General features: G+C 34.9%; 3 protein-coding genes across 5 annotated transcripts; all 3 read left to right on the top strand.

Annotated features, from left to right (window-relative positions):
- The first annotated feature begins 4,812 nt into the window (after positions 1-4,812).
- Positions 4,813-5,648, top strand: LOC126750025 (uncharacterized). The gene is made up of 3 exons (XM_050459534.1): positions 4,813-4,971; positions 5,200-5,340; positions 5,400-5,648. The coding sequence occupies exons 1-3, from the start codon at positions 4,905-4,907 to the stop codon at positions 5,591-5,593; spliced, it is 402 nt and encodes a 133-aa protein (XP_050315491.1). The 5' UTR covers positions 4,813-4,904; the 3' UTR covers positions 5,594-5,648.
- A 2,401-nt stretch (positions 5,649-8,049) lies between these two features.
- On the top strand, positions 8,050-13,716 carry LOC126750027 (glutathione peroxidase-like). Of its 3 annotated transcripts, none has more exons than XM_050459535.1 (4): positions 8,050-8,207; positions 12,928-13,196; positions 13,257-13,483; positions 13,545-13,716. In XM_050459535.1, exons 2-4 carry the CDS (start codon positions 12,935-12,937, stop codon positions 13,611-13,613), a joined length of 558 nt encoding a protein of 185 aa, XP_050315492.1. In that variant the 5' UTR covers positions 8,050-8,207; positions 12,928-12,934; the 3' UTR covers positions 13,614-13,716. The 3 variants fall into 3 exon arrangements, with proteins under 3 accessions (XP_050315492.1, XP_050315493.1, XP_050315494.1); XM_050459536.1 differs by lacking the exon at positions 8,050-8,207 and adding an exon at positions 9,321-9,470; XM_050459537.1 differs by lacking the exon at positions 8,050-8,207 and adding an exon at positions 9,382-9,505.
- A 374-nt stretch (positions 13,717-14,090) lies between these two features.
- LOC126750028 (uncharacterized) lies at positions 14,091-16,460 on the top strand. The gene is made up of 6 exons (XM_050459538.1): positions 14,091-14,401; positions 15,060-15,226; positions 15,283-15,349; positions 15,408-15,660; positions 15,719-15,955; positions 16,445-16,460. The coding sequence occupies exons 1-4, from the start codon at positions 14,255-14,257 to the stop codon at positions 15,555-15,557; spliced, it is 531 nt and encodes a 176-aa protein (XP_050315495.1). The 5' UTR covers positions 14,091-14,254; the 3' UTR covers positions 15,558-15,660; positions 15,719-15,955; positions 16,445-16,460.
- The last annotated feature ends 15 nt before the right edge of the window (positions 16,461-16,475 follow it).

Below are 16,475 nucleotides of genomic sequence, written 5' to 3'. Positions count from 1 at the left end.
ATTTTTAAGCTGATTCTAGATCAATGATAAAACAATTAATTATTATTGATTTTATTGGTTTGTATTTCCGGTCTTCATACGTTTCCTCTAGCGCCATCTATAAGCCGAAAAAAAATTAAAGATTTAATCATCCTCCTCTATGCCCTCTCGCGGTCGAATAAGTAATTAAACAGAAATAATCCAATATGGCGCCCTTAAAAAAGAGTTAATTTCCTATGAAAGGCGCGTCATGACAACCTAGATGATAATAAAATTATTGTTTATATATATCACAAGATGTTGGATGACCGCCATTTTAGTAAAATGATGTAAAATTTGATAACTATCGCGAGTAAAAAATGGTATGAAATGATATTAAAGCGCAAGTGGGCTCGGCCTGTCACTTGTCAAATAAATGTCAAATTGTGTGATTAAAAAGAGAAAGTTATTACTTCCGGTTAAATCGGAAATTGTATTTAATAACAAAGGAAAATTATTCTGTCAAATTATATCGTGCGTAAAAGTAAATATTTGATAACCAACTGAAGACATGACTATCTAGATGATATGTCTTAAAGTTGGATTTATTAGTCACCAGGGCTTTGAAAGTTTGGGCAATTTACGGGACATGAAGAAGCTTCTATTCCTCGACCTTTAGGTGGCGCTAAGAATGCAAAACTACTTTAACTCCCGTTTAAGATTAGTACTACACCTCGACATTCAGAGGGCACAACAGTCAATTATTCTACATATTAATCTATGCTAGTTACTTGTCAAATATTAACATTGGATTGAAAAGAGACAATGAATAATTCTTAAAAAAATGTTTAGTCCATCCTGTATATGAAAAAAAACCTTAAACTATATATGTATACCTTACTTGGTAAATAATAACATATTTAATAAACAAAAAAGGGTATAACGACCTTACCTTGCTTACTTGAGCGATAATTTATGGCCCATTCCGGTTTGCACCAACAAAGAACACACTATAGAACACAAAAGACATTCTCCAGGAAAACAATTATTTGTCATTATTATGTGTACCGAAAAAACACAGAAATGCACACGTACGACCTTGACGGGCGTCGTACTACTGCCGTAAACCGAAAAAATGTCACAACACCTGATTGTTTGTTGTACATGTACTACTTTCACCTTGCTTCGACTACCTGAGATTTACGCACTGATCAGTGCAGGTTGCCATTGTTTATATGTACGAGTTAGAGGCCGTCGGTAGTTTACGTCTTAATTCAAGCAGAAATGTGGTTTCTGTTAAATTAGATAATTCGTTTCTGTCTCCCAATTGAGGGAATTAGCGTTAATTCGTCTTTATATACAGGGTGAACCTCGTTATAAAATATAACGCAAGGTCGCCATTTTGAAGGTTAATTTAAGGTCAAGGGTGAAAAGGATCATGTTTTTCAAGATGACCGCTATAAGAATTTGAAACAGTCATTGAATTGACGAAACAGTGGGCTGCCAAGGCAGTTGTGCATATAGGTCTCCTGATGGACCAGTCATGCCCCACAGGGGGTTACCAGAGCCCAACGGCCTTAGAGAAACCGATAAGGCTCTCTGGTCTGAAGGACTTAAAGTCACTCGGTACACTGAAAGTGATACCCAAGTATTTGAACCTGACGCGCGTGAGTGCTGGGCACTCCCCGACTACATGGTCAACGGTTTCATCCTCCTCACAGCACCATATAGAGATGGCTTCTTAAGTGCCAGTGAGTGACCGGTTAAAAGACCTGTCACTAGCCGAATTTCGCGTCTTTTTAGTCGTAGTAGATTTTTGGTGAGACAGGCAGAGGGCCCACCTACGTGCGCTTTGGTTTGTCTCATACCAGGGGACTCAGTCCATCTTCGGTGGGTCCACTCGTCCAGCAGACCCTTCATTGACGCGACCGCAACGCATTTGGCGATACCAACTATGAGTTCCGGCCCCATTGGCACATTCGCGGATCCCAGTCTGGCAAGAGAGTTCGCTTCCTCCTGCGTGGCCAGGTATCCAGACGAGCTGGACCCTGCATCCAACCTGTACCAGTTTTTTCAGGACTTTTATGCACTCTAGTACAAGCTTGGAGCTTACTTTTGCGGCCGTGATAGCCTTAATGGCAGCTCTGCTGTCCGAGCATATTGATACGACTGTATTGCGGTGTCCGCAGCTTAGGACTTTCTGTCCGCATTTTAATACAGCGAATACTTCGGCCTGGAAGACAGTGGCGTGCTCCCCCAGCGAGTATGCCCTACTGGTATGTGGGATCCCACCAATAAGCCCTGATCCAGCTCTGTTATTCATTCTGGAGCCATCTGTGTACCAGATGCAGGTCTGTTGGAATGCTGCCACTCCTCTCTGCCTGCAATGTGCGTCACGAATCCCTCGCAGTCCACAGTCACTGAAGTCATGCAGTCACTGCCCATCAGAAGGAGAGGACATTCCTCTATGGCCCGTGACCAAATTTTTGAGTGACCGGTCTCGCCAGCACGTAGTTCGCCGAGGACGTATAGCCTGTACGCAGTCCTCATTGCCTCGAATTGCACAACGAGGTCCAGAGGCGGAAGGCTCAGCAGAGTCTCAAGCGCTCTAGTTGGCGCCGTCCGCATGGAACCCGTTATGCTGAGACATGCAAGACGTTGGACTCTGTCCAGTTGAGCACGAATTTTCGCTTTCTCCGTACATGGCCACCAAACGATAGCCCCGTATGTGAGAAGAGGTCTCACAATGCGCGAGTAGATCCAGTGGAGGATCTTAGGAGACAGACCCCAGGTATTGCCGAAAGCTCGCCTGCAGGCCCATAGCGCAAACAGTCATTGCTACGACAAAAAGTGACAAATTTTCAGCATTTTTTACTTATGGGATTCAATAAATGGGACACGCTGTATATTTAATTAAAAATCAAAAAGTTACGGTTTAATATCTCTAGGGAAGAATGATTAAAATTTGGTGGATGCGCCGGAATAGGATTAGGCGAGTAGTATACGGGGGTCTTTCGGAAGGCTAGATATGATTTGATAACAAATCTCATAGTTCGTATTGCTTTAAACGTGATCCAAATCGGAACTGTCATTTTTATGGTACGCAGGAGATTTAAATATAGCGCCAAATTTGAATTTGAAGAATCAATTCTGCCTTAATAATAGAATAGTAGAATAATAGAATAGTAGAATAATAGAATATACCGAATGCCTGGAATTAATTATAATTTTATAAAAATTGAAAAAAAAAAGTAAAAATTTTAGGTAATATGTAAGAAAAATGCAAATCATTCAAAAAAGAGGCGCGAATGGGATCAAAAATGCACCGCAATGGCGGCAGATTTGAATATCCATGGCATCAAATTTGAATTCAAATATGTTATATCAAACGCCTAGAATCGATAATAATTTCAAATATTTTTCTAAAAAAATCAAATAGAAGCAACGACCCGTAGGAAATGTAAGATAAACTAAAAATACACATCAACGAATAACAGCTACGGACGAAAATGCGCTGTAATGGCGGGAAATTTAAATACGCCTTATGGCACTAAATTTGAATTTAATTCTGTTATACACAGTGCGTGGAATTAATTAGAATTTTGCAAAAAATATTTAAAAAAAGAACATCCCTAGAAAAATGAAATTTAGCAAGAAACAGGCGTGAATGGAAACGAAAGTGCACTCTAATGGCGGGAGATTTGAATATTCACGCCATAAATATTAATTTAAATATATTATACCGAGTGCCTGGACTTAATTTTAATAATTTTACAATACAAAAGTTTAAAAAAATAACTATTAAGTTCATCAAGAAATAATTTTACTTTTTTAGGCAGACTGATTATAAGTTCTTCCAGGTTTCAACTGCCAGGAAGTAAAAAATCACTTGAACGGTGCCAACGGTGCTTACGTCTTCTAGGATTTCGCTCTTATCCAACCCATATTATTTCCTTACTGTGTAACTGCTTAATATCTTGGTAATAGTTTATTTCCTCCAGGCAGTTGAGCCCGATATTTTATTCTTCCAGACAACCTGTTTAGGTTTCCTCCCAGGTTTCAACTGCCTGGAAGAAATATGAAATTACTTGAGGACAAGTCATGGAGCAAGTTTCTTCCAGGAGTTTCTTCTAATTCACATTATTCCTTTGATGTGATTATTCCTTGATTTTTCTCTTGCAGACAGTTAAGGAAATAACTTCATTCTTCCAGGCAGTCTGCTTAGCCCCTATTCCAGATTTCAACTGCCTGGAAGATGTCAATAATATTGAATAAATGTTATAATGATTTATTTGTGTGGCTAAAAAAGTTTTTATTATTCCTAGAGGTTTAACAAGAATTTCAGATATATTTCTTCAAAAATTAAATAAAAGTAACGAACTCTAAGAGACGTAAGAAGAATGACATGCAGCTACAAATGGGAACGGAAGTGCGCTGTAATAGCGGGAAATTTAAATATACCTTATGGCGCTTAATTTGAATTTAAATCTTTTATACCAAGTGCCTGGAATTAATTATAATTTTACAAAAGAACATCACTAAAAAATGAAATTTAGCAAAAAACAGGCGCAAATGGCGCTTTAATGCAAGTAAATTATTAAATTTTTATTGAGATTATCGCCACTAATTATAATCAATCAAGGTTTTTTTTTATCACGTTTATTTTTATACAAACATCTATTTGCTTTTAAGACGAATGAGATTGAAAAGATAAAAAGATTAAAGGGCAAAAAAAGCACACACACAGATTTAACGCGTTGAAAAGAGACAGAGCTAAGAGCTGCGACCCAGATTTGTGCCAAAAGCTGATTGAGTACTTCTTCTTGCTGATTACCGACCTTATCAGGATAAGCCTGATAAAAAAAAATCTATAAATTTTTCCCTGAAACGACCGAAAGGGAACAATCGTTTCTGCCGTGCGTCAGTGCGTTAAGAAGAGAGAAAAAATGATTGCTAAGATTTCTTTTGTGGCCGTTTTGGTACTGGGAGTGTACCTAAGCTTAACTCCGAGTGGTATGTATCTCTATTTTCATTTTCTGAATGCAGACATGTACAGGCACGTGGCCAAGATCTGTGCAAAGCTTTTCCTTGCAAACGATGCTCCCGATGAGTCATAGAACGTTTCGTCTTTGCGTCAACTTTTCTAATGCCATGCAGCTTTTTTTCATGCGACTATAATCATCAGTCGTGAGCACAATATGGCGTGAAACTCCTACGAATACCCTGAAATATCTTTTACAGGAGCAGCTGGGAATCTGATGTGCTACAACTGCACGTCCATCGGTAGCAACAGCTCCTGTAGCGACCCACTAAGCAGCGATGCCGACATGACCACTTGCGCTGACAGCAGCGAGAAGTGTGCAAAGGTCACCTTCGAAGTTGGTAAGTTCAATAAGGGCATGCCAATCAGTAGATGATATAATAGCGGTAAATGATTTCAGGCAACAATACTTTCTGGAACAGATTCTGTAGCAACGCCACTTGCGATCAGCTAAAGCAGTTGGCTCCCAGTGGTGCTGAGATAAGCAACTTCGAATGTTCCCAGTGCAGCAGCGACCATTGTAACGCAGCTGGTAGTTTTGGGGTGTCCCTCGTAGCTGTCGCGGTCGCTTTGATCGTCTCCAAACTGTTTTAAGGTTATACGAGGGGATGTTCGAAGAAATTTAATAAAGCGTTAATTTAAACATGAACATGGTTTTATTTAGATAGGATCGCCTGGGGTAAACTTATTATTATTATTAGAACGTTACAAGTAAATAGATTTATTATGTAATCAAATATTCCCATATTAAAATATTTCAATGAGACGGATTAATTAATACGCAAAGTGTGTTCCGAGAAAAACCACAGGTAAGTATTTAATTTTTTTCTAAGAATATTATGGTTATAATTTTGAAGAAATTAATAAATATTTGCTAACAAATGTTTAAGAAAGTGTCGTAATCTGATTCAAATTTGGCGCCGTATAATGGCCACTAGGGTCGCTACTGGTGCTTTGACAGTTGAGTGTCCTTAGTATTAAGATTTGCCGCCGGAACTTTCGTTGATTTCACTTTATATCACTGTCGCCAGGAACTGATACTGTTATCTCTGTCCAGTATGAGTGACGTTGAAATTCAATTGAACGAATTAATAAATCGAATACTCAAGAAAGTGTCGTAATCAGATTGAAATTTGGCGCCATTTCAAATCTCCCTTGACGGCCATTTTGGTAATAGCCACTAGGTTCGCTACTGGTATTCTGTCAGTTGAATGTCCTTGAATTTGGAAATTTCGTTGATGCCTCCATCAAGGTCATATCACTGTCTCCAGTAACTAATGGTGTAATCTTTATCCAGTATATTTAATTGAACAAATTAATAAATATTCGATAGCAAATTGTCAAAAGAGTATAATGGGATTCAAATTTGGCGCCATTTTGAATCTCATTGTGACGGATGCCATTAATTTCCAGTTCTGTTCGCATCTGTCATTTGGGTAATTGTTGTAATGGCCACTAGGGTCGCTAATAGTGTTTGGACAGTTGAGTATTCAAATTTCCCGCCAACACCTTCATTGATTTCATTTATCACGGTCTCCAGGGATTGATGATGTTATATCTAAAGGATATTAAAATTTAAACTTGGTGTCATAAACTGCTGCGCCCGTAGGCATTTCCGTTTACGTCAGAACCAGATCAAATTAACCTGTTTTTTTTTTAAATATTTATTAGACGAATACCGTTTCAACTTAAAATGTTGTTATTAAGGTCATCGACCGTTAATTAAGAACTAATCTGTGTTAATTTGCTTTTAAGTGTTTTTCTTTTAGCTAATTAAATACAGGTTTTTTTCCGTCATTACGTCGCTAAATAAATCCGTGGTGGTATAGATAACGTATACAGAATTTCCAGCTGTCACTTGTCACAACTGTCAAACTCAACGATCGGGTTGATAGATGTTCAACTTGAGGTCGGTAAAACAGATTTCTTAATGTGAGGGCCAAAATACTTATTGAGGGCATGTATCTGCTCATGCGTAAATGAGGAAATTGAACAAATATTAATCTGAATTAAGCTTGTACTAATAAACAAATAATTATCTACAAGTCGTTAAATAAATCCTCGGTGGTGGAGTTGACGTATGCATGATTTCGAGCTGTCACTTGTCACAACTGTCAAGATTTACCGATCCATTTGGTTTGAAAGATAGATGGTCAGCTTGCGGCCGGTAAAACAGATTTTTTATTATGAGGGCCAAAAAACTTATTAAGGGCGCGTATCTACGCATGCTTTAAAGTGAAAATTTAACAAATAATTAATTTGAATTAAAATTTCATTTATAAAAAAATAATTTTTTACAAAGGTGTTTTTCCGCTATGAAGTCGTTAAATAAATCGTCGATAGGGTAGTTGACGTATGCAAGATTTCGAGCTGTCACTTGTCACAACTGTTCACCGATCCATCTGGTTTGACAGATAGATGGTCAACTTACGGCCGGTAAAACAGATTTCTTATTATGAGGGCCAAAAAACTTATTAAGGGCGCGTATCTACTCATGCGTAAAAGTGAAAATTTAACAAATAATTAATTTGAATTAAAATTTCATTTATAAAAAAATAATTTTCCACAAAGGTGTTTTTCCGCTATGAAGTCGTTAAATAAATCGTCGATAGGGTAGTTGACGTATGCAAGATTTCGAGCTGTCACTTGTCACAACTGTTCACCGATCCATCTGGTTTGACAGATAGATGGTCAACTTGCGGCCGGTAAAACAGATTTCTTATTATGAGGGCCAAAATACTTATTAAGGGCGCTTATCTACGCATGCGTAAAAGTGAAAATTTAACAAATAATTAATTTGAATTATTTAAACTTGTATTTATAAACAATTAATAATACCGCAAAGGTGATTCACTTGTTATTTGTTTGAGACACGTCTAACCTTCACCCTGACGGGAGTCGAACAGGACAAAGAAACCTAAAAGAAGATGCCTGATGAATTATTTAAATTAATTTATTAACGAGGGAAATAAACAACTTTTAATCGTATTTCCAACGCCTTTGGCATATTATTAGACCGGTCCGATTTACTAGTCCTAACGATCCTCGTCTTATTAGTCAGATTTGTTTATCGCGCATTTTCTACTCGGCCATACAGGATTATCTTATTTTTTTCTTATATGCCATTGGCGCGGCCGGGTATATTACCGGACCCGGCTCCTGTTGAGGTTTTAGTTACTTGTTAGTTGTCGTACTGCAGTTTTATCAGGTAAGAAATAGTTCGTTCGTATTTGATGAAGAAGAGGTTTAAAGTTGCAGGAGAATAAATAAAAAGTCATATAGGATTAATGAATAAGGGTCAGGAGAGCGGAATATTTGTTATATTGCATTTAAATGACTGTAAATTTAATGAAACATTGTCTAAATTTATTTAAAACCTTGGTACATTTATTCATTTAAAACTGAGGACTTTCTTTTACAAAACAATGCAAATTACTGAAAAATTAACGAATTAATTTGTTCATTAAGACAATTGTTCATAGAAATTAAGTCTTTTAACTCCACCCTCCTTTCCTCAGGGAAGATCTGCTGCACAGGTTTTTTTAAACTTTAATACTAAGCCTGCTATACTAAAACCTCTTCAAGTCTCCAAAAAGGAAATATTGAAACACAAATTAATGAATAAATGTCTAAAGAATATTCTTAATTTTTTTTAATCTGCGATTGAAGACCCCAAGAATTAACGAATAAAATTTGTCATAAAAAAAGTTTAATGAATATTTTTTTAAATTTCATTTATTGCAAACTTGCTGATGTATCCATTAAAGTCAAACTTGAACAACTAAATTGATTAAAGATCTTTACATATATACAGAGCATAGTTACACCATTTAAATTCCCTGCAAAAAACATTAATAAATAAACCGTCACGAAATTTGTGATTTAATTAATTTAACATATAAAAAAATTAAAATATTGTGACGAAAAATTAATTTAATAAATATTGACAAAACAATTTTTTATGGAAGGAAGGAACCTTACCCGACGAATAACGAAATAACTAAGCAGTACTGTACAATAACAAATTTATTAATTATCCTTTTTGATAACTAGTACCCATCATATAATCTTCCCATTGTATCCTGCACATATATGCTTTCAACAATAAAACGTAATTATAGACAATCTCCTCTAAAATTGAAATGATTAAGTATTATACGGGATTTTTCCTATAAATAAACAAATTAGATACACGTTTTAAGAGAGATTTAATGGATAATTTATCGAAATATTGTCAATACCTAATTACGCATTATCGTTGTTCTCAATTTATTCATTAAAAATGATAACGTTTAATAAGGGAACCGTGCATTTAATTATAAGATCGCATAATTGACGTTGGCATAATTGCTATTATTTCACGTTAATTATGGGAAATCAAAATGTTTTTCCAATAAAACTCGTAAAAAATATGGTTGATCAGTTTAGTAACAATTTTGTAGTTTTGTTGTACCATTCTTGTTGATTTAAGGTAGAATAATTTATATTTATTTTGAGTTTTATTCGGTAAGTAGCGTAGGTAGGTACATACATCTAAAGAATGTTTTTAACGAATAAATTATCAGAAAACTCCACTTTTTGAGCATGATCATGATCAACTGATATTTTTATAATTCGTTTATCATAGCCTAGGGAGCACTTCGGAGATGGATTTTGTGTAAAAAAATGGTTCTGAAGTAAACATTGGCTGCGCGCCAGCTTAACTTTGTTGTTTCAGAGTCATAAATTTCGTTTTTTGAGTACTTATTAATTGGGATCTTTATGAGGCACTCAAACGGGATTTTTACTCAAAGGGGAGCCCAGATATTCCAGATATTGTTACAATTCTTTCAACATATTATACAAAACATTCTGTAGATGGGTTTTCTATAAAAGCATTTAGTTCTCAATTGAATATTTTTTTAGTTGGAGTTCAGTTTGATTTTTTAGGTAATTTTTGTATTGAATTTAGTATATTGAGGATACATTTGACAATCTTTGAGGTAATCAAGTGAGGTTTTGACTCAAAGGAGGGCAGTTTTCTGAGAAACAATTTGATATATTATAAATTTTTCTGAGTCAAACAGTTCCTGAGTTACATCCTCTTTTACCCACCTACCTGATTTGGGGTCCTTGACTTTTTACAATTTTTCACCTTCAGACATTTTCTCTTGTAATTTCCAAACTATGCCAGAAATTGTTACAATTCTTTCAACATATTATAGAAAACATTCTGCAGATGGTTTTTCCATAAAACCATTTAGTTCTCAATTAAAAATTTTTTTAGTAGGAGTTCAGTTTGTTTTTTTGAGGGAATTTTTGTACTGAATTTAGTATATTGAGGATAAATTTGACAATCTTTGAGGTAATCAAGTGAGGTTTTGACTCAAAGAAGGACAGTTTTCTGAGGAACAATTTGATATATTATAAAATTTTATGAGTCAAATAGTATTTAAGTTACATCGATTTTTACCCACCCACCTGATTTAGGATCCTTGACTTTTACGATTTTTCACCTTCTGACATTTTCTCTTGTAATTTCCAAACTATTTCAGATATTGTTATAATTCTTTCACCATATTATACAAAACATTCTGTAGATGGATTTTCTATAAAACCATTGTAGTCCTCAATCAATTTTTTTTTTAATTACAGTTCAGTTTGTTTTTTTTTAGGTAATTTTTGTACTGAATTTAGTATATTGAGGATAAATTTGACAATCTTTGAGGTAATCAAGTGAGGTTTTGACTCAAAGAAGGGCAGTTTTCTGAGGAACAATTTGATATATTATAAAATTTTATGAGTCAAATAGTATTTAAGTTACATCGATTTTTACCCACCCACCTGATTTAGGATCCTTGAGTTTTACAATTTTTCACCTTCAGACATTTTCCCTTGTAGTTTCCAAACTATCTCAGACATTGTTATAATTCTTTCACCATATTATTAAAAGCATTCTGCAAATGGTTCTTCCATAAAACCATTTAGTTCTCAATTAAAATTTTTTTTAGTAGGAGTTCAGTTTGTTTTTTTGAGGGAATTTTTGTACTGAATTTAGTATATTGAGGATAAATTTGACAATCTTTGAGGTAATCAAGTGAGGTTTTGAGTCAAGGAGGGACAGTTTTCTGAGGAACAATTTGATATATTATAAAATTTTATGAGTCAAAGAGTTTTTGAGTTACATCGATTTTTACCCACCCACCTGATTTAGGATCCTTTGATCCATTTTCTCTTGTAATTTCCAAACTATCTCAGACATTGTTATAATTCTTTCACCATATTATTGAAAGCATTCTGCAGATGGTTTTTCCATAAGACCAATTAGTTCTCAATTAAAAATTTTTTTTAGTAGGAGTTCAGTTTTTTTGAGGGAATTTTTGTACCGAATTTGGTATTTTGAGAATGACTTGAAAACTCTTTGAGGTACTCATGTAAGCTTCTCACTCAAAAGAGGGCAGTTTTCTGAGAAACAATTTGATACATCATACATTTTTCTGAGTCAAACAGTTCCTGAGTTACATCCCCTTTTACCCACCTACCTGATTTGGGGTCCTTGACTTTTTACAATTTTTCACCTTCGGACATTTTCTCTTGTAATTTCCAAACTATCCTAAATATTGTTACAATTCTTTTACCATATTATAGGAATTATTCTGCAGATGGTTATTCCATAAAACCATTTAGTTCTTAATTAATTTTTTTTTAGTTAAAGTTCATTTTGTTTTTTGAGGGAATTTTGTACTGAATTTGGTATTTTGAGAATAACTTGAACACTCTTTGGGGTACTCATATAAGGTTTTCACTCAAAGGAGGGCAGTTTTCTGATAAACAATTTGATATATTATACATTTTTCTGAGTCAAGTAGTTTTGATTCAATGAGTAAGATCGATTTTTACCCACCCACCTGATTTGAAATCCTTGACTTTTTACAATTTTTCACCTTCAGACATTTTCTCTTGTAATTTTTAAACTATCCCAGATATGTTTGTAATTCTTTGCTCATTTTTTAGAAGATATTCTGCAGATGAATTTTAAGTAAGATTATTTAGTTCTGAACTAAAAATTTTCTGAGTTAGAGCATTTTTCGAGGATAACTTTGACACTCTTGGGTACTCAAATAAGGTTTTCACTTAGAGTAGGGTAGTTTGCTCAAAAACAGTTTGACATACAATCCATTTTTCTGACTTAAATACAGTTTCTGATTCGAATTTTAACAAATTTTCCAAATTCAAATATTTTATTCATTATGATCAATTTAAAATAAAACTATTGAGGCATCATTTTTAACTTTCATTCAATGTGAATCTTGATTTAAGTGTGAATTTGACGAATAATTCTGTTAAGAGATGATCATTTTAACGAATGAATTTGGGAATAACAAAAAATCTACGCTTTATGAATGACTGACTATACTATAATACACAATGACTTCATTTATTATTTAGAATAATTATTTGGGTCCTAAGTCTCAGTCTCAAAATATCTTTTTAAATAATCAGGTAACATGTTTTGCTAATAAAACATCATCAGACCTACAATAAACAGAAAAACACACGTAACTACAATAAAACCTTACACTAACCCCAACTCCTTACTAATCCCAACATACTTATCACAAGTTAAAGAGTGATGCTCATCTTGCCCTGCTGAAATAAAAAAATTAAAGTTTTACAGTTCCTGAGTTAATTAAAACATTCCTTTATTTATAATCATTTAATCAGAAAGAAAAAAAAAATATTCAGAATTTAACTCTCACGAGATGTGTAAAACACTCGCCTGGCTGCTACCGCAAAACTGTTTATTTAAATAATTAGTAAATAATTGTACACCTACATCCAATAAAAAACACTTCTATGCCATTCCCTCTCCTCACTCTTGACTATGGCATACATCTGACCTTACCCGAGGGGTTTTAGCAAATACCATTCCTACTGCTTTGTTTCAGATCTACAATGAATTCAATGATACTATTGACCCTAGTAGCCTTTCTGGGCTGTGCACTAGCAGGAAATCCTGAAGATGTCACCAAGGCCACCTCAATCTACGACTTTTCCGCCACAGACATAATGGGAAACGAGATTTCCATGGATAAATACAAGGGCAACGTGCTCCTGATCGTAAATGTCGCCTCAAAATGTGGCTTAACCAATAAAAACTATGAACAGTTGAACGCTTTAAACAGCATGTACATGGAGAAAGGGTTGCGCATCTTAGGTTGTTTAGTTTGTGTGGAGGAATTGAGTTGTTGAGTAATTTTTTTGAAAATTTTCGCAGCTTTCCCTTGTAACCAGTTCATGGGACAGGAGCCGGGAAGCAACGAGGAAATCGCCAAATTCGCCATGGACAAGGGAGTGAAGTTCGATATGTTCTCCAAGATTGACGTTAATGGAGATAACGCTCATCCTTTGTATAAGTTCTTGAAGTACAAACAACCGGGTACTGGTGAAACTTCCGATATCGAATGGAACTTTGCTAAGTTTATTGTGGATAAAAGTGGACAGGTAACAGGTTTCCTCCTTATAAAAATCAATGCTTTTTTATTGATATACTAATCTGTTTCAGGTGGTTGAAAGGCATCCCCCCATGAAGGACCCCTTGGACCTGAAGGCGATAATAGAAAAATACCTTTGAGTGGCAATATTTTATTAGAATAGTATTTTTAGTGGTTTAAGCATTTTAGGTTGTACCAAAGTGGCATTGTAGTAAATTGCAAATAAAAAACTTATTAAGCTGATTTTTTTAATACCAGTTATCAAGGCACATCAGATAATGGAATTAAATAATGCATAAAATAGCCAGATTATCATGTTGTTTACTCATCAAGAGCTTCCACTAAACTTCCAATCAACTGAGATAAGATTAGAGGAAATTTAGTGTGGGATAAATGCCACTTATCACCCTATTATAATATGAAAATGCTTATTTACAACACCCCCTATCAACAAAACCTTGTACTGTGACACCATTCACACAAATAACAGTCCAGGGAAGACCTTGAAATCATTTAAAAACTCTCTGGTATATTAAAACTAATGAATTCTATTTTTGAACTGACTATATGACATTGATAATGTGTGTTTGTTTATGTTTGTTGTGAATACAAAAAATCGCCTTCGGACCGATTTAAAAGTCCAAAAAAATAGATAAATATTATTGGAAAATGCATTATCTTGCTTATCTAAAGTGCTAACACGATGTCCGCTGATAAAAGGGTTATTGTACGTTAGTTTAATTAGTTAGTAGACCATCGGTGGTTAATTGATAAGTTAAACATGGTGTTGTTACAAATAAGTGGTTTTATCACCTGGATTTTCATTCCATGGAATGTGCTCTTGCTGTTTATTATGGTTTTGGCCGCTATAGGGAAGTCTGTGGGAGTGAGGAGGCTCTACATAAAAATTCTCCTGTATGTTTTCGAGGTGAGCTGACTGAAGAGAGGGTGGTAAATCTAAATAATCGCAATAAATGTTTGGAAAACAAAACAATTTTCCTCAATAATAAGTTTGAGGTTACGTTAATGTGTTGTCAAAAATGACAACCATTATACAGCGTTGAGACATCTTCATTTTAAACGTCTTAGGGTTTAGTATCATGCGAATAACTTTTGAGTAAAAATAAGAAGAACGTAAATGAATTAGTGTATTTTATATTAAAAATATGATAAATAGAAAAATTGTCTGAATAAAATCAAAACGTGACAACCTAGCCACAATATGGTGGAATGACAAGTGACATACTGACAATGGGCTGTGTTGCCAATAGCAAAAATTTTTTCCCTTTTCAGCGATATTTTAAGCATTTGACAAAAAAAAATGGATTTGAATTTTAAGTTCGGATGCTGTCACTGCAATATATATTTTTTAAATCTTTTTCTTCCGGTAATTTTGGTGTATTTTGTGAGAAGTTGGCAACACTGCAAAAAATAAAGATCTATGCACTGTTGTCACTGTTGCCAAGTGTGTTATTTTTTACGTAAATGTTAACTAAGTAGGGGCGACTGTCATGACAAAGTGGCGGGAGATTTGAATCATTTAGCATTTATTACATATTTTTTTTCTCAATGAATATTTAATTTAGTTTGGCAGAAAAAGCATCGAAGCGGCCAATAAACGCAAACACAGAAGAATTTTGGCGCAAGACTCCGACTCCTCTGACGAGGGGTACGAGGAGGGCGCGCCAAAAATTGAAAATGACTCCATAATTAGCAGATCTGCCGTGAACAATAACGAAACTGGTCTAATTTGGTAGAAATTTATTATTAAAGTGTTTTATAGAAAAATTACATAAAATTTATTTCTAGTCGTGAGAAAGAACTTATTTTAGTTCCAGAGACCTTACCTGAACCAGAAAATCAACATGATAAAGAGGTAAGCCTTTACACGCCTTTTAACATCATATAATTTAAAATTCCCGCGCTTTTTTCAGGAAAAGATCAACTTTGATATTAAACACTGGCTAAAGACACTGGATTACGTTAAAAGTGGTATTGAGGCCATCATAGAAGACCAGGTAACCTCCAGGTTCGAAATCCAAGAGCTAAAAAAACTGGAATTTCTTAACACGAACAAATTATAACTACGAGTTCATTTCATATAAACTTACCATTCTGTGGATCATCGGATTTTTACTCAGATATTTCGTGCTGCTTCCATTGAGGATTTACATGTTTGCCTTTGGGGTAAGCCCCTGTCAGCAAGAAACCAACCAAAAATAACTTTCCTCCTGAATCTTTCCAGATTTCTTGGTTATGCTTCATTACAACCCTAATAGGCAACCTACCGGATTCCGCTGTTAAAAGGTGGTTAAACCATAGATGTTACCTAACGGCCCATAGAATCCTCACTAGGTCCCTCTCGGCAGTGATAACGTTCCATAACCAAGAATTTAGGCCTCAAAGGGGCTCAATTTGCGTTGCGAACCACACCAGCCCCATCGACGCTATTATTCTGTCCAATGACAACTGTTATTCGTTGGTAAGTTCGGTGACGTTTGACAAGTGACATTTGACAAGTAACATAGTAACAATTTTTTTGTATATCGTCCTAACCTCAAATTGACTTAAATTTTTAAACATTGCTAATTCTTATTTTCCAAAAAAGCGTCAATCTTTTATCACCAATTTTTCAAAAAAAGTGCCTTGAAAAGGCGTTAAGGTTCTTGGGTTGGTACAATTGTGACAGATGATTAGTGGCATATGACATTTGTCAAAATGGTTGTTGACCGTTTTAAATTGTGTTCTAACCTCAAATTACTTATTTATAAAACTGCCTAATTTTTCTCCCCCTGGGAAAAATCATTAGGCTTTTTAAAGAAGTTAACTTAAAAGGTTCTGTGAATATTAAACAAAGTAATTATATACAATGAAAACAAGTGTAGCAAACGTGAACAAAGGTAGGGGCTTCATTTGGCCTTATCAAAGACGCACTGTGCAGCACATTTTCAACCATTCTTTACATTTACAGATTGGCCAAAAACACACTCTCACGAGATGTG

Source organism: Anthonomus grandis, unplaced genomic scaffold, assembly GCF_022605725.1.
Source record: "Anthonomus grandis grandis unplaced genomic scaffold, icAntGran1.3 ctg00001092.1, whole genome shotgun sequence".
Taxonomy (NCBI): Eukaryota; Metazoa; Arthropoda; class Insecta; order Coleoptera; family Curculionidae; genus Anthonomus; species Anthonomus grandis.
The sequence above is the reverse complement of the archived record's forward strand: the minus strand, read 5'-3'. Positions and strand labels throughout refer to the sequence as shown.